Source organism: Quercus robur, chromosome 3 (genome assembly GCF_932294415.1).
Source record: "Quercus robur chromosome 3, dhQueRobu3.1, whole genome shotgun sequence".
NCBI classification, from domain to species: Eukaryota; Viridiplantae; Streptophyta; class Magnoliopsida; order Fagales; family Fagaceae; genus Quercus; species Quercus robur.
Genome location: NC_065536.1, coordinates 59,121,902 through 59,145,884, shown reverse-complemented (window position 1 = coordinate 59,145,884; position 23,983 = coordinate 59,121,902). Strand labels below are relative to the sequence as shown.

At 34.2% G+C, this 23,983-nt stretch overlaps 1 protein-coding gene across 3 annotated transcripts; it reads left to right on the top strand.

Moving 5' to 3' along the window:
• Nucleotides 1-11,782: 11,782 nt before the first annotated feature.
• Nucleotides 11,783-18,511, top strand: LOC126718612 (uncharacterized). 3 transcript variants are annotated; one of them, XM_050420913.1, is made up of 7 exons: nucleotides 11,783-12,168; nucleotides 12,547-12,689; nucleotides 13,099-13,151; nucleotides 13,246-13,814; nucleotides 13,992-14,075; nucleotides 15,876-15,938; nucleotides 18,042-18,163. In XM_050420913.1, exons 1-7 carry the CDS (start codon nucleotides 12,115-12,117, stop codon nucleotides 18,048-18,050), a joined length of 975 nt encoding a protein of 324 aa, XP_050276870.1. In that variant the 5' UTR covers nucleotides 11,783-12,114; the 3' UTR covers nucleotides 18,051-18,163. The 3 variants fall into 3 exon arrangements, with proteins under 3 accessions (XP_050276870.1, XP_050276869.1, XP_050276867.1); XM_050420912.1 differs by lacking the exon at nucleotides 18,042-18,163 and adding an exon at nucleotides 18,199-18,511 and having other exon boundaries at nucleotides 11,784-12,168; nucleotides 13,099-13,148; XM_050420910.1 differs by lacking the exon at nucleotides 18,042-18,163 and adding an exon at nucleotides 18,199-18,511 and having other exon boundaries at nucleotides 11,784-12,168.
• The last annotated feature ends 5,472 nt before the right edge of the window (nucleotides 18,512-23,983 follow it).

Sequence of the window (23,983 nt, the reverse complement as noted above, 5' to 3'; positions counted from 1 at the left end):
CTAGGATTCATGGTATCTCAAAGGGGGATTGAGGCTAACCCGGACAAAATTCGAGCCATAATAAAGATGGCTCCCCCGAGAAATGTGAAGGAAGTACAAAGCCTTAACGGCAAGGTAGCGGCATTAAATAGATTCGTTTCGAGAGCCACGGACAAGTGTTTGCCCTTCTTTCGCACGTTAAAGAAGTCTTTCGAGTGGACGGACGAGTGTCAGCGAGCATTCGAGGAGTTAAAAGCCTATCTATCTTCACCACCTCTGTTGAGCCCCTCGCAACCAGGTGAAGAACTCTTCCTCTACTTGGTTGTCTCCCCTGTTGCAGTCAGCGCGACCTTAATCAGAGAAGAGGACGGGGTACAGAAGCCCGTATACTACGCCAGCCGGGCACTCCGCAGTGCCGAAGAAAGATACCCACCAATGGGAAACTCGCCTTTGCATTAGTCACGGCAGCTCGCAAGCTCAAGCCCTACTTTCAAGCCCATACGATGAACGTAATGACCGACAAGCCCTTGCGAAGGGCATTGAGCAATCCTGAAGTTGCAGGTCGACTGACGTTGTGGGCAATAGAGTTGAGCGAATTTGATATCAAGTACCGCCCACGTACAGTCATTAAAGGACAGATCGTAGCCGACTTCATAGCAGAATTTACTCATGACGAAGACAAGGGGGCAGAAGAGTCCCCTCAGTGAGCATATACACCGACGGATCATCCAATAGATGAGCCAGGGGAGCCGGCATCTTACTACTGTCACCTGAAGGAGACAGGATTGAATGTATGGTCCGTCTTGACTTCCCCACCACCAACAATGAAGCGGAATACGAAGCAGTGGTAGCAGGCCTCGACCTAGCCAAAGCTGCAAGAGCCGCGAGCGTAGTCATTTACTGCGACTCTCAGGTCGTGACCAATCAAGTGAACGGAGATTATGAATGCAAGGGAGAAAGGATGAAGAGATACCTGGATCAAGTAAGGGCAAGAATCGACGACCTAGAAGCCAAGATCATCCAAATCCCCAGGGGAGAAAATGAGCTCGTCGACCGCCTAGCCAAAACCGCTTCAGCAAAGCATATGATAACCCCGGGTAATGTACTTTCTTTTGTTCAACTTTCTCTACTAATAGATCCCGGCAACATGCAGGAGATATGCTCCGAAAGCACCTGGACCACACCGATAGTTTCATACTTGAAGAACGGGGTACTGCCAGACGAAAAGGAGGCAACAAGAAAACTGAAGGTCCAGGCGGCAAGGTTCGTCTTGATAAAAGACATCCTGTACAAAAGAAGTTTCTCCTGTCCATATCTAAGATGCCTGGGTGCCGAAAAGGCAAACTACGTAATGAGGGAGGTACACGAAGGGATCTGCGGGAACCATTCTGGATCGAGGTCGTTGATGCACAAACTGGTACGAGCTGGGTATTACTGGCCAACCATGCAGAAGGATGCTGAGGCTTACGTTAAAAGTTGTGACAAATGCCAAAGATTCAGCAATATTATCAGGTAGCCAACCGAAGAGCTGACCCCGATGACGGCTCCATGGCCGTTCACTCAGTGGGGACTCGACATTATGGGACCTTTCCCAACAGCGGTACGACAGCTGAAGTTCCTGGTAGTGGGTATTGACTACTTTACAAAATGGGTAGAAGCAGAAGCTTTGGCCACCATTACGGAGAAGAACATTAGAAGTTTTGTCTGGAGGTGCATCATATGCAGGTTTGGTATTCCTAGAGTCCTTGTCTCGGATAACGGGAGGCAGTTCGACAACGACTACTTCCGAGATTTTTGCTCACAGCTAGGGATAAAGAACCACTACTCATCCCCCGCCCATCTTCAGGCTAATGGACAGGTTGAAGTCACAAATCGATCCCTGCTTAAAATTATCAAAACTCGGCTCGAGGGGGCAAAGGGCATATGGCCTGAAAAATTGCCGAGCATACTATGGGCATACAGGACAACGGCGAGGACCCCAACAGGAGAGACACCATTCCGACTAACATACGGGAGCGAGGCGGTCATCCCGGCTGAAGTTGGGCTCACAAGTTACAGGATTCACAACCATGACGAGAGCAGGAATGACGAAGCAATGCAGCTACAGCTGGACCTGATAGACGAGATTAGGTCGACGACGGAACAAAGGCTCGTTAGATACCAGGATCGCATGGCCAAACACTACAATTCTTGGGTCCGACACAGAGACTTCCAAGTAGGAGACCTCGTACTCAAGAAGGTCATGGGTGCAACTAGAGACCCTACACAGGGAAAGCTCGGCCCCAATTAGGAAGGACCTTACCGAGTTACGTCATGGCAAAGGAAAGGAACCTACCACCTAGAGACGATAGACAGAAAGAAGCTGCCACATCCATGGAATGCCGAGCACTTGAGAAAGTACTACCAGTAGTAGTAACACGGCAAACAGCAACGATCCTCCAATTGACCAGTTTATTTTAAGTTTTTTAATTATTAGTTTTTCTTCAACTATTTTTGCTACAATCTACTCGTGCCTTTTTAAGCCCAAGGGGGCAGGTACTTTTCCCTTACGCATAATTTACCCTCTCTAACACTCTAGAGTTGTGAGAATAATTCTAACTTGACTTTCAGAGAGTATTTGGCCGGCACCACACCGGTGCTCTCTAAGGTCTTCGGTTATTTTGTTGTGCAGGTTCACTTTGAGTCGCGAGTGCTGTGTGACCTATTGGTGATATTTTCGGCATCATCAGACATGATTTTATAATTATTATATATGGATGCCAGCTTGTTTACAATTGATGAAATTAATGACTATTGTAACATGTATAACAAAGTAAATTACACTATGTTTTACACTTACTACACAGCCTATAGGGAAAAGGATGCTTTCCAATCGCAATAATTATTATTTGTATTGAGTCTAGAATGCAAATATCCAATGCATGAGATATTTTCACCATTAGGTGAGTTTCTTTATGCTAAGAATAAATCATGCTCCATGGATTAATTTAAGCCAAAAAAATAAATAAATGAAATATTAAAAATTTTGTATGGAAGGGTTAATATTGAAAATAAAAGTGGCATGAGAATTAAGCCCTCTCCTCAAATAGTATAGATAAGAGTCATAGGTTTAAACTCTCTCTCTCTCTCTCTCTCTCTCTCTCTCTCTCTCTCTCTCTCTCTCTCTCTCTCTCTCTCTCTCTCTCTCTCTCTCTATATATATATATATATATATATACATTCTTCTCAAAAAAAATCTCTAAAAAGTAAAAGTATAGATAACAGTCAATAAAGGACATAAATTTAGAATGATATGAAGTTATGCCATTAAGTAAAAATTATTGAATATTCTGGGAGAACCATAAATGCATATTCTCTCCTCTCACATGAATTGTAGATCCCACCATAAATTTAATTAGTGAAATTTACAGTTATGTGAGAAGAGGAGTATACATTTATGGTATTCCAGAAGTACTCAATAATTACCTACCATTAAGGAGCTCCAACCTCATTAACTATCAATGCAATCACAACTTAATTTCAAAATTAAAGCAAAATATATATATATATATATATATATTGAATGATATAATTTAATCATACATATAAAAAGTTCTACAAAGAAATAAGTAACAGTGTTTTATTAATTAATAGAAAGATGAAGATTTTATGGCATTCATTCTGTAGCCAGTTACACCAACCGTGACCCTCAGATACAGTCTCTACTAAAGTCTTCCAAAAAAAAAAGGATACAGTGTCTAGTTTTTATCTCCTCCTTTGACAAGTGCATAGACTGTAATGTCAATTTCACTCATGTTGGAGAAAAGGTTAATCACAGAAAATCTCCATCAACCCTCTCTCTCTCTCTCTCTCTCTCTCAACAGTCAAACACAGGATTTCATGTGTAGTAGAAGAAGTGCTTAGGGGTTAGGAGAGAGAAAAAGACAGTATCATGGTATTGGTAGCTTCATGATAATTATCTCATGTGACAGAAGAAATAATAGCCATCAAACCCTTTTGAGAATTGCCATATCCCAACACTTTGGAATTTCATATATATATTTCTATATATCTTCCTTCAACACACAAAACACAACCTGCAGCAATCATCATGTCCTCTCGCCTCTTCCTCTCATCATCATTAGCCCCTCACTTTCATCATCACCACCCACCAACCCCACTAAAACTCCCATTCTCCACAAAGATCAAAACTGGAAGAAAGAGAAAGAAGAAAGAAGAAAGAGAAGCTTTTAGTTTTAGAAGTTGAAGACATGGGTTCACTCAAGAAGAAGAAACGCAACCCTACCCTACCCTACCCTCTCATTTCTAGTTTGTTTTGAGTGAAGGGTCTTCTTCTTCTTCTTCTCTACCCTTTGATGTTATTTTCTTCTCTTCTCTCGGGGAATCGAAGCCTTATGGTCCGATTGTTTGCTAGATCAAGCAAATCTAAACTAGTTTAAGAGCTATTATTCATATGGGTTTTCTTTGTTTTTGTTTTTTACCTTATTAAGTCATGAGAGTTTCAGGTAGATATTTTTCGGCTGTGCTTGTTGAAGGAGTTGGCATGAAGAAATATCATACCATGGTATGTGGTACGTCGTTTGTGCTTTAGGATAACATGTAGCTCTCTCTCTCGCACTAGTGCTAAATATTATTACCATTTACACTGCTTTATTTGGTTGTATGTTTAAATTGTATTGATGCAAGTTTCAGAAAACAGTTTGAGGTAGATCTAGATTTCTATATGTGTGTATGGCAATAAATGTTGTTCCTCGATCGGAAGATGAGCTGGTAAATCTTGTGGACATTTATTTATTTAGATGTTAATAGTTATTTTCTTCTGTGCTATAGATCCATCATTTACTCTGCTAGCTAGTACAATCCTTGAACAAGGGTTCGTTATTCTTTTGGGTTTGACTCGTCAGATCTTATATACTATTAGTAATTCCTTGCAAAACCTGATATGAGAGAGAATATATACTTCAATATTGTGATAAGTTATATAACCATATCCGGGTTTCTTCTCGAAGTTTTCAAAGTTTGGACTTAATTATTTCCTTTTTCCTTCTTCATCAATTGATCTGTGGACTATGATGACAGCACAAGATTGTTGCTTCTACACAAATTAATAATAACCAAGATAATCTAGTAAAATAAACGTATGATTTAAACCTAGTTGAGTCAAATAAGGATCAATCTATTTTAAGCGAAATTGAGAGTCTATATCGATATCATAGATCTTGATTTTAGATAGAGTTATGTTATTTAAAATTTTAAATGACATAATAATACATTAGCTTTTAGATTTATAAAATTTAATCTTCAACAATAAATGGATTATCTCCATTTCATATGAAGTTGAGAGGATTATAAGTAAATGTTACTTTTCTTCACATCTGAAATTCTAATAGGAATTCCTTAATTAACAGATTGCAGCTTTAAAGATAGATTTGTTATAAACTAGTTGGACTCAATTCATTTTCTTCCCTAAGCTACTGCTTTTGGGGCATGTAAATGGTTACTTGTGCCTTGGCTGCTAGCAAAAAATAAAAACTTTAGCCTTGGTTCCAAATGAAGGGAAATACTCTTTGTTTGACCTTTTGCCTAATCAGAAGTTCTTAAGCTGATCTACATCAGGAAATCATTGTGTTGGTTCTCGTGGCTCCTGAAATATTTCTTTCTCTCTTGTTATGCTCAACAATGCACCACTCATTCACTATTTTGTTGCCAGTTTATAAACTTTTTTCTTCTAAGGTGCCTGCTGATTCTTTGTGCATGCATGCTGCTTAATGCACCACAATTTTAGCTAGTTTCTGGTTCTTTCTTTTCTTTCTTTTTTTCTTTCTTTTTTTATACAAGATAGAAACTCTACTTTAACTTAATCTACGTGTATATGTGTATGAAATTTCCTTCTGGAGATTTGAACTCCAGTCCTTGCCCCCCACAACTCTTACACTTGTGAAGTAATCATCGCATCAAGGTTATGCGATAGTGCTAGTTTCTAGTTCTTACAAGTTCTTGTCATACAATTTTTCTTCTTAAAGCTCCACTAGGATTGCAGGGTTACAAATTGGTGGAGCTGCAATGAGTTTTTAAGCACCAAGAAAATTCCCCAATTATTTTAAATTAAGATTTTTATCATGTTTGAATAGTAAAGTTTTTTTTAAAAATAAAAATTTAATATTTACGTAAATAAAGAGCAAAGATTCAAATCTTGATTCTTTTCATAAAGGAAAGCAAGTAATGACAATGAAGGTGCGTTTGGGAAGCACATTTTGTGCTTCCCATGTCTACATCTGGTTGATTTATTTTATTTTTTTTTTTTAAAGTCCAGCGCCTGGTGCACTGTTCATGAGAAATAAACAATGCAATCATGCATATGAATAGTAAATTCATTAATGAACAATAATTAAAAAAATATTTTTTATTATTTTCAGTTTTCAGTAAAATAAGCGATATCCAAACGCACACTAAGTTACAAACTTACAATTCTATTAGCTTTTTTTTGGGGTTAAAAAATGCAATTCTATTAGCTTTAAATAGTTTGTGAACCATTTTTTGGGGAAATAGATACACAGTTGAGGTATGTACACAAATATGTACAAGGATGCACATTTGTGTATACGTACACAAATAAAATCTGAGGTACAGACAGGTGCAACAGTGCATGTACTGTATTTGTTAACTTCTGGTATGGTTCTATGCACATTGACATACTCAACAGAATGTCAGATCTCTTGAATTTACCATTGTTGCTTCCAAAAGTTTCTATTTAAGATTTGCACCTACGTATTCAGTGATGGGAAAAGAGCTTATTGCAGTGTTCTTCAACACCTTCACCTGTATGCGGGGATATGCCTTTCAGTCAATGTCTATCAGAAGAAAAAGAGAAACACGTGCAGAAAAACAACTTTTCCTTTTCCTTTTCCTTAATCTTTTTCATTGATGACTTGACTTTAGTTTAATATGACTTTCTTTGATATTTGCATCCATTTATTTTTATTTTGCAACCCCAACTTGGCATTATTTTGAATCCATTTATCAGAGTCACTGGTGAATTGCAGAGTAACTATTTCTGAAGTTTGGTCACTGAAACTATGACTGTTTAATACTGTGGATTCCATCTTCTACATGCGTTGAGCCTATGCCTATAGAAATTTATGGCTTATTATCTAATTCAAAATAGAACTTCCTCATGAGAACATGGATGAAAAAGAGTTTTGACAAAGGTTATCTTCTTAGGGCTGACAAGTTGGTATATTCATCTGTCTCCATCATTAGGTGCACTATATTTGTTGTGTCTTATCACTGATGTATGTTGAATCTACTAGAGACTACTCGTCTCATGTTAACAAATAGCAACATTGTTGAATCTACTATAGACTACTCACAGGTTCTGAGTACCATATTTAAGAAAAAATAATCTTTATATGTGGGATTTGGGGAAAAACAATTAGAATGATGTAGTGCCTACCCATTACTACGGAAACACAACTATGCTGAGTTAAATCCGACAACTTTTTAGTTTTTTGGTTTAGGAAGAATTTATGCGGTGATGAGGTGCGAGAAATGCTAGGAAATTCAAGAAGATTTAGAGAATAAGATCTTTAAAATGTGGACAAAGAGTCTATCTTAGAAATTTATTCTTCTTTTTTTTTACAAAATTTAACTACAAAATTGGTTGTAAATATATTTTGAAAATCTAAAATCTAATTGTTGAATTGCATGCACTTTATGCTTTTAATACACATATCAAATTTTGTATCAATCGGATATTATATACTATATAATTTGTAAGTTTATATTTTACATATAATTTTAAACTACAAAAACTTGCAAATTAAATAATTTATTGATAACATAACTATTGATTTTTAATTTTCTAAAAATTTTGAAAGCATAAAGAATATAAGAAGAAGATGTAATCGAATGGTGGATTTGTCAAAATTCATCTTCAATAAAAAAAAATATTGATGTATTATCACAACAATTGAATAGTGTGTGTGTGTGTGTGTGTGTGTGTGTATAAGGTTTTACAATTTACTAAGGCATACATTAGTAATCGAATGGTGGATTTGTTAAAATTCACCTTCAATAAAAAAAATATTAAGTAAGGTTATAACCTAAGACTACAACCAATTTTGCAACTAAACTTTTCTTCTTTTTTTTCCATCTCATGTTTGGGGTGGGGAAAGCTCATGCAAGATTGGAGTAAGATAGGTCAGAGCAAATGCATTTTACCATCCAAAATGAGGTGGCTCTAATACTAATAAGATAGAGACAACAATTTATTTAATTTATTATGATGTATTATCACATCAATTGAATAGTATTAATTTATTATGATGTATTATCACATCAATTGAATAGTGTGTTTGTGTGTGTGTAAATATATATATATATAAGGTTTTACAATTTACTAAGGCATACATTAGTAAACTACTTTAGAAAACTTTTTATGAGAAAATGAAAAAGTTCCCATAAAAAGTTTCCAAAATGGATGATTAATATGTATACACACACATAAACTCCTGGATGCCAAGGGTGTCCTTGGGGTGATCCTGTAGTTCCTACGGGGTGGAGACAATGGGATCAACCCATAGATTTTCCTTCCTTTTGCCGCATTTTGCTCAAAGGGTTGAAGGGAGATAATGCATCAAGATGTTTGCAAAGCTAGCTTAATCCTCTTCCCCAAAAATCCCTCATCTAGGATCCGTAGGAGACCTACCAACTCCAACTACCTTCCATATACGTGCCATACTAGATTTGAGATGGGTTAAGGGTGAAATTCTTAAAATTTAATATGATTTAGTATGTAAAATATTTAAAGAGTTATGGTTTGGAAAGCCTCTTTCTATCTTCTTTGTGTGTATGTGTGTACGGGCAGCGGCGCTCTCGCTAATTAAGGACAAGATTTTGGTATTGTTTTTAAATATTAAACTCTTTATTTATTTTTTGGCTAGATAAGGATAAGACTTTATTTAAATGTAAATGTTGATCCTAATTCCTAGCTCCTAAGCTATCTCCTTCCTTTGGTTTGAGATTCCATCTCCTTCCTTTGGTTTGAGATTCCATTTAAGGAAAGAAGATGATTCTCTCTTTAAAAAAAAAGAAAAAAAAAAAAGATGGCTGATGTTGGAACAAAAATGAAATTCCAACAAACTAATTAAATGGACTAGTTGATATTGCCGAGTGGTTTCCTGCTTTGCATTGATGATATTTAGTGCATCTTCTTCAAAAATAACATATTTGAGACCTAATTGCTTAGCCATAAACACTGCATAAAGGATGCAGAGTAATCTTCATATGTTTTAATTTTTTAAGATCAGCGTGAAAGCTAATGTGGCATGTCAATATTGTTACCAAACTAATAACAAGTATAGTTCTCAATTCTCATAGTAATGGTACAGCAAAAAAGTGATATTGATAGCACATTTTTACACTCGAAGGATTAAATTGAATCGATCATTCAAGAACGAAATGAAAATTTCTCACACTAATGATCTTTAAATTACAATCTCGCACTTAATTTTTGGATCGAAATCATATTTTGACCCTCGTAAATATTTTACTCATGATGGTGGTGGGTTGGCCCATTGGGCTATATTTGTCATGTCCTATTGTTCTTCTTTTTTATGCTGATGTCCTATTGTTCTTTGATCATTGGACCCTCGTGAATAAGAACAAGAATAAGTATAACAATGGGCCAGGTCAAGGCATTGTATGTGCTTTGTTGTTGGTTTTTTTTTTTTTTTTTTTGGGAGTATATGCTTTGTTTTACTAATGGTAATAGGACTGATATACAAAGGTTTTGAAGTAGAGAACTATACTTAATCCTTCAAGTGATCATGGCCAATCTAAAAAAGAAAGCAACAAAAGATAAAGAAGAATATCTTCTACTAATAATAATAATGATGATGATGATGTTCATTCAAAAGAATTTGTAATCACCAAAAATCTTATGGGTTATTAACTGATACCTATTAAAAGATAGTCCTAAGATTTTTTTTTTTTTTTTTAAAGGAAGTTAAGGAAGCGAACTCAATTAAGGGGAAAATGATGCAAGGGATGAGAATATGGTGAAAAGTGGGAAGTTTATATTTGTTTGTTTCGGCATTAATATTTTGTAGAAAATGAATAATTTTTCAAAAAAAAAATTCTTGAAAACTATATCATTTTCTTATGTTTGGTAGCGACTTCAAAATGTGTTAGAAACTACCTCTTGACTTTCCTTATTTAATTTCGTATGGGATATAGTTGTTTTCTTTATTTAGTTTTGCATGAGATAAAGTTGTTTTCCATAAAATTTTAGAGAAAAACAACTTTATCTTATGCCAAGCTAAACAAAGAAAGTTAATAGATAGTTTTCCTTTAACTTTTTTTTTTCCTAGATACTATGAAATATAGGAAAATGCATAAAATTATTTTTACATAAAATTTTCCATTAAAACAAACGGAATATCAAAACTACTAACATATTTCACAATCAATGGAAACTACAACATGAAATGGGATTTGAAGGAAAGATAAGTGTAAGGGTTGGAGACATAAGGGTTTGCTTAGAATGGAAGGAGATGGAGGGAAGTGAAAACTATGAAAATTTTACATGTTTTTAATTTTTATACTAGAAGAATGGTAATCCTAAATATTTATTGCATGACCTACTTAATGTGTCAAGTTGTTACTGATTAACCTGAGCTAATTTAGTACAACGATGAATTGGGTTTGGATTGACCTACTTATCCACATTCTACTTAAATAAATTTATTTACTTGTTATTTAAATGGCTTGAAAGTTTGAGGCCCTCTTATGTTGAGTCTATTTACACTTTTTCTTTATTTAATTTTTTAGTTTCAATTCTTCTAAAAAAAATTAGTTTCAATCCTTAATTCCAGTTTTTGTGTTTTATTTTATAATTCATTAATAATAATTTTCTTCCTTATAAAATAACTAAAATTTAAAATGGAGAAAATTAGACATATGGCACATAATAATTTTTTTTTTGGGAGAAAGCGGCACATAATAATTTAGTAGAGTATAAAATGAAATACAAAAAGTGATATATGAAATATAATTGAAATACCAATTTCATTCATATTTTAAAAAACAAATAAAAGATTAAAAAAATAAGGTAAATTCCACTAACATACCTAGATGTTTTGGCTAATGCCAACCAGATTTAAGACTTTTCAAAACTAGCCAGTTTGATCTCTAAAGCCAACTTAGTCCCTAAACAGTTAGTTATTTTTTCTCAATTATTTTAAGGACTAAATTGGTTTTAGAGACCGAATTAGTTAGTTTTGAAAATTTTGGATCTAGTTAGCATTAGCCCAAACCTCAAGGCTATAAATGAAATTCACCCCAAAAAAATATAATAAAACTACTAGATATTTTTTATTTTCAATTTTTTATAAACTCTCATAAAAAATAAAAAATAAAAACATTATGGCCCCGTTTGGTACGCAGGTTTAAACACATGTTTTCAATTTTTAACAACATTACATTCTACACACTTTTTCATTCACACATATTTTCAAAAAAAAACTAAAAATTATTATTTAAACACACGTTTGACACGAGCCCTATATATTGCATTTCCTATCTATTTTATAATAAATTTTATTCATCCATTCCATTTATATAAACAAAATCCAAAAAATGGTCTAATTCTCTTTATTACAAAGCAAATGCAAAGCCCCTTTATAAAAGGAACTGCCAGAGAACAGTCCGTTAAATGTTAATCAAACGTCCCTTATTCAATCTGATCAAATCCCATTTAGACAATCACATCACACATATCCCTACCAACGGGGCGTACTTTCAGCTTTCCCTGTTCTCATTTTCACCCAATAATCTCTCTCTCTCTCTCTCTCCCCAATATTTTCCATTTCCTCAAAAATCAAAAACTCAGTTCGAAAATTTTCGAATTTGCTGAACCCCCCCAAAAAAAAAACCAGAAAATCAAGGAAGTGCAATATTTTCTGAGCAAAGCCAAAATAATATTTGGGTTTACAGTGAGTGCGCGAGAAAATTAGGGTTTCTGTGTGGTTGGGTCAAAATCGGTGATGCTTCGCGAGACTGTTCGATTCGATACGTATTGGATTTGGAGGAGCCAGAGTAGCTGATTGATTGAAACTAGGGTTTCGGATTCTGAGTATGGCCGAAGCTCGTGGTGGCCGAGTCACCATCACTCTTGGGCGTAGTGGCCAGGTTTCTCAATCTCTCTATTAGGGTTTTATTTCCTCATTCTAGGGTTTTGTTTTGTTTATTTTTTATTTTTTAAATTTATTTCATTTTAATTGAATGGCAGAACATTATTATTGTTTAACTCTCTGTTTGGTTTCCGAGAAAATGATGAAAAAAAAAAAAAAAAAAAACCCTAGTGTAACTAGTTCTTTTTATTGGGGAATACAAGCAATATAGTGCAGTGGATATTATTATTTTTGAATTAATTGTTCTATTTTATTGGTAACCTAAGTGGGGAAAGTTAGGTTTTCAACTTTTCGGGGAGTTGGGGATAGTATAACTTTATTCAGAATGGTGTTCTATAAGTGCATTGACTTGTTGTGTGCCAATCAATTTTAACAGGTAGTAAAGCGGGCTACTCAATTATCGGGTGTTTCGAATGCTGATTCTGTGGCCGCGGCTGGGGCTAAGCGGTCTGTGAGAGATAGATTAGGAAGTAATGCAGATAGTTCTGTGTCACATCGAAGTGAACTTAACAACAAACGGTGTGTCTTGCTCTCCTCTTTTTTAAGTCCATTGTGGTGCCCTAGTCATATGGCTGGTAGTCTTTCCTGCTTGGTTGCTATTTACATGTTTTGAACTTTCAATATGCACTCACCAGTGAGCTCTAATTCATATTATAATGTAACGACGGGTGTGGGTTGTGGGTTCAAAACCTACTGGGTGCATGTGTAACATACCAATAAAAAACTTTCAATAATTCCTTAATTCATTTGGGTGCTTACGAATTATATCATGTATGGGATAATTGAAAACATTTCAACATTTTTATAAGTGTGGTTATGGAGCTAGACAAGGTTTTGGGGGGGTTTTTTGGGTGCATGGGTTTTTTGAGCATGGTGTTTTCAACCATTTTCTTGCATAAGGGCTTATGGTTATAATTTCCATTTGCAGACAACGATCAGATATTAGTTCACCAAGTTTAAGTGCTAATGGTTCGAATGGTAGTAAGTTTATTCTGAAGCAATTGCAATATCATTACATTTCTGTTATTCTGTATTAGTTTTCCATTACTAATGTCACTTCCATTAAAAAAATAAGATGTGCGCATTGGTAGAGATGACCTCCGATATAAACTCATGCAAAAAAATGCATTTAGACGAGTTCAGAGTGATGATGATCAGAACCGTGGTGACCTTCGCGAGAAGCTGTCAAAGGCAGTTCGACCCCCAGCACCTATTGTTGATTCAAGGCAGCGCCTGCCTGAACCAAAAGACACGGGTTTCTTGGGGCGAATTCCCCCTACAAGAAGTGCAGATGATTTGCCTCGGATGGACTCAGTGAGAAGTTCTTATTCTACTTGGACGTTGGATCATTTAAGACGAAGATCGCCTGATAGAGTTGTTGGTATGGGTGCTTCTAGGGACCACTCCCCGCCTAGGAACATGGAAGAACAACATAGAAGGCCATTGAACAGGACACATGATTCAAGATCAGTTCCATATATGAGCAAAGAAGTTTTTGATACTTCAGGACCTATGAGTACCACACCTTTCATGGCAAAACCTGCAGTACCTCCAATACCTGCCAAGCCTGTGCCACCTCCTCTCGGACAGCTTCCTCCACCACATCCACCACTAACCAGCCTTGCACAAAAGAGTTCGTATATGGTAATGCTACTTATTTAGCTACTTCTAAATCAAGGGAATCTAGGTGGTTGAACTCTATCAACAGCCTGGTTTCTTGGATGAAATGCCACTAAATAGTGTATTTTTCTATTCATTTTCAAACAATGGAAATTTAGTTTTGTGCTAATTGATAACCTTTGTTATTAATGAGTTATGTAGGGTGATGAACAGCAGCAAACTGTTGATGGCTTGTTACAGTCACTGGGATTGGGAAAATATGTCATTCTTTTCAAGGCTGAGGAAGTATGTTATTTGTTCTTTAGTTGCCTACTTTGACAAATATCTAGAATTTTCTGATGTCCTGAATCATGCACAATTTTATGTAAAGAGTGAAGTCACCCATTTTCATCATTATATAAAGGTGCATGCTAAGCAATCAGAACCAACAACAAAAAATAATGCTAGGGTTTAATTATATTTCCTTTTTATTTTTCATTGTTTCACTGTACTTCATTTGTTTTTGTGATTAATGCGCCACATTACCCATGCCTCCTGCTTCTTCAAATATGAGAATCTGGGAAGAATAATCTTTGAAATACATGATAAATCTTTTCACAGTAGTAATATCCAATAAATGGGTCTTACCTATTAAAGAGGAAAATACTTGGCTGTTGGTTGTTGTGCTTGATATCCATAAAAACATCACTCTTTTAGTTTTTACCAAGGTGGAATATTTCCGATTCCTCTTTGGTTCAATTGTATTTATCTCAGTGTAAAGGCATATGCCTCTTCATTCCACCCTCCCCCCTCCCTCTTCTCCCCATCCAAAAAAAAAAAAAAACAGAGGTTTCTCCAACTCAGCTTTGTGCCTTACCTTCATTTTTCTAAGGTAAAAAATTCATTGAATTAATCTAAGTAAATTTTTCCAACATATCACGGGATTTTTTGTTTATATTCTGCATGTTTTAAGTATATCTCCAGCATTGGAAAAATCTTAATTTTCATAGCCTTTTATTATCAATGGAATACAAGGTCAGATATCATAACCATTGTAGGTGCAAATCTAAGCATTTCATAAATTGACATAGCCTCTATAGTCTTCTTGTCCAACTTTGTCACAAAAATTGCATTATCAGTAGTTTTGTTCTTTTTGAATAAAAGGTTAGATGATTTAGGTTTGGCTCACCGCACTCAATTTTTAATGGTATTGGTCTTGGATAGGATTTTTAGTTACTAAAATCTCCCAGTTACATGCCTATATGCTTAATTCCAATGGACATTTATTTTTATGGTTGCTTAAGAATTGAATCTTTTATGCTACAAAATGTAATCAAAGCTTTAGGTATGGGTTATTTGAACATTTGATTTTCTAAAAAAGTAAAATGAAGTTAAGTAAGAAGAAAAAATTTCTAGGTGTACGTACTTGTTCCTGTTTGCTAATTATAGAGAATTCATTCAAATGTGGATTGATGTGGTGAAGATCTGAGACATGATCTTTGCTTTAACAATTCAAAATTGACTCCTATAGTTTGAGCATGCCACTACTCATCTGTGTTTTTTCTACAATCTTAATTTATTTTTCTTTTGCCTTCTCTCTTTTTGGTAGAAGTTACAATCTTACTTGATTTGTGTTTGGATAAAACTTTAAAATCATGCAGTGATTTCATAAGGTTTTGACACATATCCAGTGCACATCATGTCACATGGAAATGGTTATGAATGAGAGGTCTTCAGCTTATAGGTAATGGTGTGGAGGGATCATCAGAAATTCAAGCATGAATGAAAGGTTCCTTATCGAGCATGTTTAGTGGATCATCAAGACCTCTAAAATTTATCTTTGCATCCTTATTTTGTTGTTGTTTCCTATTCATTGTATTGGCTGTGTATGGAGAGGAGGTCATGTTTCTTTAATTTGCGAGTGCTGTAGCCAGTATCCATTTGATCATATAAAATTATTAATTCCTATTGGATTTCAAATTGAATGACCAAAACCTTAAATGTGCTTTGTTAGGTTTTAAAGTAGTTTGCATTGAACAAAGATAAATCTTTTACTGCTTACTTTTTAATTCAGCTGATATCTGATAAAATTGACTTGTTATCTAGGTGGATATGACTGCATTGAAGCAGATGGGGGAACATGACCTCAAAGAACTGGGGATCCCTATGGTATATTTTTCTGTTCTGTTCTTTCTCAGCCTTTTTTATTTATTTATTTATTTTAAATTATTTAACTTTTTCTCTCCTTTTTTTTTTTTTGGTTTCTTTTTGTGTGTTATGTGGTTAAAAATCAACTTATAATATTTTGCTTTTCCAATTTTTCAAAATTTTAATGAACCTTAAAATTCAGTAGCAAATGAAGAAGCATGTATGGATTATCCAATTGTTATCTGCATTGTATACAGTATTATGGAGACCAACTTGAAAATCTTCCTGCCTATATATATGTTACTCAGAAAATCAGATTATTTTTGACAAGTAGAAAATCAGATTATGTTTTTTTTTTTTTTTTTTTTTTTTTGGGGTGGGGGGGGGGGGGGGGGGGGGTACTGTAGTTTGGGGATCATTCCATTCACCGACAAATTCAGTTGTAATCTGTCTCCCAACCATTGTTCATTTTCATTTCAAGTTCTCATTATCGCTTTGTTTGTTTCGCTGGAAAACCTTTTATGAAGATAGTTTTCTACATTTTCCTGTGTTTGGTAACATAAAAAAAATTGGTCAATGGAAAACTCTTATAAAAATAAGGCTTATTTTCTATAGATTGTTTTCCAAAAAAAAAAAAAATTGGAAAACAATCTCTCTCTCTCTCACGCAGCGCATAACTCCTATAAATATTATCTTCTTCTAACTCAGGAAATAATATTTTCTTTTGCTCATTCAGCCTTTCTCACAATAAAATCTCTCATTTCTTCTCTTCCTTTTTTTTTTCTCTCTTCTCACACCCTCACTATCACCCTCTCTGGTATCTTCTCTTCCCATAGATTTCTCTCTCTATCTGCCTTTCTTCTCTTTTTTCTCCCTATTTCTTCTCCCTCTATGACATTATTCTTTAATAAGTTTTTTTTTTTTTTTTCTCCTCACAGATCCGTGAACAGTTCTATAACAATTTTTGGTATTTATCAAACTATTTGTACTGGATTAGTTTGCCAGTAAAACTATTTGGCCTATATGGCATTTTGAACTATTTAAAATGGAACTTATGGGAATATTGGTTATTTTGAATTATGAGAAGTATGGTTAATATATATATATATATATATATTGCTCTTGATTTGTGCCACTATAGTACACTTCCAGTGTACTTGGTTTTTTTCTAATAAAATTTCTTCCGTTACTTATCAAAAATTCTGTTCATATACATGAACAAGATGAGTAGTTGAGATCATGAAAATTGGACAGCTAATTTTGATTGTATCCATTGTCAAAATTTTAGTTTGAAAATCAAATTCATGCTTGGTTTTTTATTTATTTATTTATATTGATTACATTAGGTGGGTTTACACAATACACATATTATACATGTTTTAAATTATACAAAAAATGTTATAAAACTTGTGGATACCAAACACCAGAAAATGTTCTAAGCCCATTTTCAAGGTTTTTACCAAATACTGGAAAATGAGATAGTTTTCTAGAAAATAAACCATTTTCTAGAAAACGTTAATGCTGAAAAAAACAGAGCGTATGTAGTGCCATGTTTCTCTTTCCTTAGTGGAAAGATAAAAATGCAGCGTCAAGATGCTTTTGTATTAATAGGTGCTTTAAGAACATGAAGTTTGAGATGATATGTATGATATTATATTGCGTTAAATGCCTATAGTCACTATGCACAAAGAAACTAGAGAAATCTCCATAACTAATCTAATTTGAATCAACAGCAGAGTGAATAGCTGATTGGTTGTTTAGAGGCATTAGTCAGTAGCCACTCTGCTAGCTATGTTGGTGATTGCCTGTTGACCTGCAATGATTATTTCTTAACGTAAAGATCTCTGTTTGTCTCCTAAGTATGTGTGGTTTCCAATTTGATGACCCAAATGCTTTGGTTCTGTTTTAAAACAATTCTACAATTCAAATTTTTTTCCTCACCTTACTTTTAAATGTTATGTAAAACAGATGCTCTGATATCTTCTCTGTGTGGGTTCCTCAAGTCTTATTGGACCCAAGTCCGACCAAACCCCCCTTCCCTCTGCTTCAGATTATTTATTAAATTTAATATTCAATTGTTACCATTAGTGGGGGAGGGGTTCATATTTGGTTCTCCTCATACAGGAATGGTAGCCTGGAAAGTGGGAGAAGCACACAAGTAGTTGGGTGACTGAATGTTCCTCACTCATGTCTGTTTTTGTGTTGTGTGAATATTTTATTGCATGTCATAGGCATCATCACATTCTGTGTGTGTTTCTTATAAAGGATGTTTGAATCGCAGGGGCCTAGAAAAAAGATTCTCCTTGCTCTTGCACCTCGATCTAAACGGCAACCATGACAGTGAGTGTTTCAAAGCAAAATTGATTGGAATCCTCTGTTCGTTTTTGCAATGGGGAGCAATTATCAAGAGTATTTTACATGAAATGAATATTGTGTACCTACTCAAATTGGGTGTGAAAGCGGCCTATGAATCAGGTCTCACATTTTTGCATGGAAAGAATTCCTCTGTGAAATGATATTAATAGATCTTGCAGAAAATTTAAGATGCAGTTTTGTTTTTTTGTTTACCATTTTTATTAATTGCGTTTGGTTTCTTTTCATTTGTCAACTGGGGCTGATATCTTTTCATTTGTCAACTGGAGCTGATATTTACTGCATAAAATGCTACGGAGGTAATCAATGAGGACGCAATCATTTTTTTCGTTTGCCTTTTGCCTTTTGCCATGGTAATAAGTGAAAGTAAAAGGCAGATGAGGCCATGTAAAGACTAAAAGTAGAAACAATTGTGTTTTTTCCACTGTGCTGGTACCTGAATTTAGTTGATTAAACCTTAACATGATTGGGTCGTGATCATTGCAAATTCCCTTGTGAATTTAGGAGAGGCTTTGTAAGTACCATATGATTTGGATTAGTTGAAGTACTAGATTTGTTGGCTGGGTTGGGTTATTGTGTTTGTGGTCTCCTTTCTGACTATAGGTATGCCTGCTTCCTGGCTGGTATTGCCTGCCAAAAGAGTTGAAGCTCTCTTTACTTTTTATTTTTAATAAAGCAGAGCGTTCACTAGATATATTTTTCTAGAGATGTTTTCTACTTTACCTATCTTTCTGGATATACTTCCAACAAACTAATTCTTTTGTTCTCTAGTCAATTTCAATATTAATTTTCTAACAACTCAATCCAAATTTCAATTGCCCCACCACTTCATTACTAGAACGATTCCGTTCACACGCCACCATTGCCACCCAATTGATGATATTTTCCTCCATAGCCGCAGGTCAAGAAGAAGACAAAAAATATAAGGGCGACACATTTTGTTCAGAAGGTGGAGCCACTAATCATGACTATAACAGTAAGGAATTGACTGAGAAAGAGAACCTAAAACGGGTGGGAGCCTGGGAGGAGAGAGAGAGAGACAGAGAGAGATATGTTGGGGTTAAAAAAAAAATTAGGAAAATTATTTCGCTTTGCTACAATGGGAGTTCTTCTTGAGTGAGTTTATCCCTCATTATTTACCTCGAACACTTGATGCAGGTCTCGCTCTTCCTTTTGGAAATCCATTTTCTCCAAATTTGATTCACAGAGCTGGCTGCATAGTTTAAAGGAGTTGTTCTCCACAAATTCTGAATTTCTTGTGCTTGAATATCTGAGAGTCTAGACACCACATACTTGCAAATCAGTCTTTTTTGCAGATTCACAATCCTTAAAGAGGTGCATACCGTTTCCTTGGCTTGTTGGCAGAGCGGACATGAGACATCTGTGATCTTCCTAGACAAAGCTTGCTCCTAGTTGATATAATGTTATAAGCCACCATGCACAGATGGAACTTGAGCCTCTCATGGATTTTGAGAGTGGACTTGGCCCTTCAATTCAAAATTTCAGATACTTAAGTTTCATATTAATTGAATGTAATTTATTATCCAATTCATAAATTCATAAGGGGATGGTTATTAATCTTTATCATCTTGGTGTTTGCAAGCGAGGAGACAAAATAATCCAATTGTAGATTTGTTATAAGGGAAATGCTAACGAGTGCCCTGAGGGTACTGGTTAAGAATCTAATTAAAGAAAGTTTTTATGAGAAAAGAAAAAAAAAAAAACAATTAATATTTTGACAGCTTTTTTCATTTCCCATAAAAGTGATGTCAAAACTTTCTTTAACTGGATTTTTAACTAGTGCCCTAAAGGCACTCGTTAGCATAACCCTTGTTATAATTACCATTCATGCAATGTAATGAAAAGTTATTGAATAGTGTGATTCTAACAAAAGTCACACCAAAAATATAACTTGAGAGTAATTTGATGAGGGAAAAAAAAAAAAAAAAAAACTATTGTTAGGTAGTGTTCACTAATCAGACTTGTTATAGATAAGAAAAGGCAACATATTTCCTATACAATCATAATTAATAAGTAGAAATATACACCATATTACTTCACTAATTCAACAGAAATTTGAAAGTTGCCTAAACTTAGGTTTTATAGATTTGTGTGAATGATTAGATATATGAATAATATGATTATTATACACACAAATAGTGTGAGCACCGGTCAACTTTTGATGGGACAACATTACACACAAATTGTTTTACATAGTTTTACACATAAATAAATAAAAATAAAAATAGAAATAAAAAAACTAAAATGATGGCTTAAAATCATAGTTTTTGTTGCTTTTTAGGGTGTGTAAAACTATGTAAAATAGTTAGTGTGCAAAAAATTAAACATTTTCCCTATATTCCTTTGGTTCAAATTACACCACTTAAGAACTTTCTATTAAATGTATTTTTTTTAATAAATCCATGATTGAATCACATTGTCTTCTTATACTCTCCATATATGCCAAATATTAAAATAATTGGAGATTATTAATCCGTTCATCATAGATAATTTAAATTAAATTTTTTAAATTATACATTTATAAATCGAATATTAAATAATTTCATAATCTTATTAACACAAAATCTGCTACATTAGCTTATATGAAAAGTTTTATCAACTATTTTTTTTCTGTCGACTTTCTCTACAAATTTATCCTTGCTTTCCACATTATCAACAATTTTAAATTGCTTTATTATCATGTGTATCTGTCATTAATTAACGACAAAACTTTTGGCCTAAAATTGATTTTTCACAACCTGAGTACAAGAAAGTATGGTCTACTCTCACTCAAACTTATATAGAAACGGTCCAAACAATCATGTCAGCCACTGGTCAATTTCCCATTAACACTAACAGAGAAAACCCTACTCCAATTCAAACCAATAGAGGAGATTATTCCAACACATGAGAAAAATGACAAAGCTCGTTCACCTTTTTTGTAAAACGCCAAATCAATTCTCTGTACTGTAGTAATACAGTGAACGGAGAAAAAGTGTGAACGAATTTTGGAACCAGACAAGGCTCAGCAGCCACGACGAAAGATCTGGAATAGAACACAATAATATGCAGGGAATTCAGATTCCTAACAAGGAGAAGTCAAACTGAGTTTGTTGGTGCGATTATGTTTTTTTTAAGAAAAGCTATTCTTCTTGTCTCCAAACATTGAATGTGGTTTCTTGAGTTTGTTACAACGTACCAGACGAAAATCATTTATTTGCTTGTACAAGACTTTGTCTCTTCTTAATTAAATGGATGCATAGTTCTTAATTTGATGGAAAATAGGAGTTTCTTATAATGCAATTCTTCATTAATTGTTTGTGCCCCCACCAACCCTCCAAAACTATCATTGCTTTGTGTAATTAAGTTTTGTACCGAACGTTAACCTATTATTTTTTCTGTAAATTATCCTTTTCAATTTTTGCTAGCTACTCATAAATCTTGAAAGTTAGGTGGGTTTAGTTCAAAGCAATATATCGTTTCAAATAGACAATTGAAAAACCAACCGAATTTGAGGCGGATTAGTACCTCTCCAAGTACGAAGTACTTGAGAGTCGTTGAGAATTGGGGGAGCGGGTTCAAGCTATAGGGCGGCATATCTAGTATTTCTAACCAAGTTCCAAAAAATAAATAAATAGACAATCAAAAACAACATCATTACAAATTTGTCTTAGATCTATTTAGGTAAAGCTAGTCTCTTTGGTAATGAAACTTGTAAAAAAAGTTAACAAAGATACACAGGAGATTTTAAGTATCAGTTTTTGGATAATTTAAAATAAATAGGTAAAAGTATAGTGAATTCATAAAAAAGTGAACTTTAAAAAGTTGTATATAAGTTAACACGAAAATAGGATAAATTTGAATATTAGTCAAACAAATGCTAAGTCCTTTAACAACTTTAATAACCTAAATGCATGTCCTCTTTATTGCTAGTTTATAAAGATTAGAGTTTCTTTAGGGAGCTTCTTCTTTTCCTTTTCCTTTCCCTGTTTGCCTACAAGTACGAATTTGATGTTATTGAGTTTTGTTTTGTTTTGTTTTTTATTTTTTATTTTTCCACCAAAAACCTAAGAAACCCTAAACCCGCCTCAAATTTAAGACTCTTTTCATTCTATAATAAACTTCAAATCAAAATCAGATATTTTTTCTTATTTTTTATTTTTGTGAAAGATTATGTCCTATAAATTTATAAGGTTTAATGTTGGTTGGTGTTAAATATTAGCATTGATACACCATGTTGAATATGCTAGTATGGATGCAGAAACAAAAGTATAAAGTATAAAACACAATAACACACGAGGGTTACGTGGTTCAGCCTAACGGCCTACATCCACGGAGGAAACCCTAAAGGGCTACATCAATAATATAATATAGTGTAATACAAATCCTGTGTTACAATGAATTATAACATGTGTATGTATAGTAGACTAAACCCTAGACTAATAGACTTCTAGTACAAGTAAGAGACTTGGCTTGCACACAAAGTAGAATTAGACTTGGGCCTATACTAATGGGCTAATATATCTTTAACAGTTGGGGTAGATAACACTTAAACAAGCCATTTATGTGTACTTTTTGCATCTTGTTCATGTACACGCTAAGTTTACTTATTATTAATATTGTTCATTATTCTAGTAGCCCTTTTAATATGCACTATCTTAACATGTGAAGGAGTCTTTCATCAAAAAAAAAAAAAAGAAGAAAAAAACATGTGAAGAAGTCGCCCCATTACCTTAATTAATATTTGGTTCAAATATGATGTGATTATAGTGCGCAAACCACACCATATCCTTATGCAAATCTTCAAAGTTAGACAAAACAGTATTGTTTTCTAATTTTATATAAAGACCCTTTACATGCTTTTGCCCAAAAAAGCTACTATAAATCGAATATGACGCGTCAACGAATCAAAACCTTGCTGCTAATTAAAATTAGAGAGCAATGAAAACCCTAATATATATATATATTATGACAATCTCTCCTCGGATTCTTTCTTCTGCCAAAGGATAATTACAAACACACTTTAATTATTATTATGAAAGTGCTTTGCTGATACAGTCATTAAAAACTTTAATACCCGACGCCCAAAGAAGACCATTGATGATTGAACCCTCTTTCCATGGATCTTCGTTGGTGGGTTGAACATGACATGCACTGTTCCCTTGTTTGTTTCATTCCAAAAAGCTTCTCTTGTTACTGGCCAAATTAGGTTCGGAGATCAACCTATATCAGTTTTTAATTTAAAGTGTTCGATTCTGATTATTGTTTTTTTATCATTAGATCAAGATATTAACTGGTTTTTTGATGTAGACAGTAATCGAATCTCACCAACTTATATTAAAATCACTATTTACTCTTAGTTTTTACGTGTCATATATACATACATTTGATAACATGTATACCCACAATTTTAAATTCACTGCTTAAGATTTTATTAGTTGAATTTAACATCTAGAACGTCAAGTTATGAAAAATTTTAAATGATATGACCCTGTATACATATTTAGATTTGTAATATTTAACAAGAATTATATGTTATATTATGTTCAAGTGACTATTAAGATGCGAAGTAGTTTCATGCCGGGAACACAGATATCCATTGGATTTATAAATTTTTAAACTATTTCAACATACAGTGTGCAGCCCACTGTAACAAATTAACCATAGCAATTGCTAGGCACAGAATATGAGAA

Excerpts from the sequence above, each read along its gene's own strand:
- LOC126718612 (XM_050420910.1), top strand. The coding sequence starts at position 12,115 with ATGGCCGAAGCTCGTGGTGGCCGAGTCACCATCACTCTTGGGCGTAGT. Across the intron at positions 12,690-13,098 it reads AGTGAACTTAACAACAAACG|ACAACGATCAGATATTAGTT; the intron begins GTGTGTCTTGCT and ends TTCCATTTGCAG. Across the intron at positions 15,939-18,198 it reads AAGAACTGGGGATCCCTATG|GGGCCTAGAAAAAAGATTCT; the intron begins GTATATTTTTCT and ends TTTGAATCGCAG.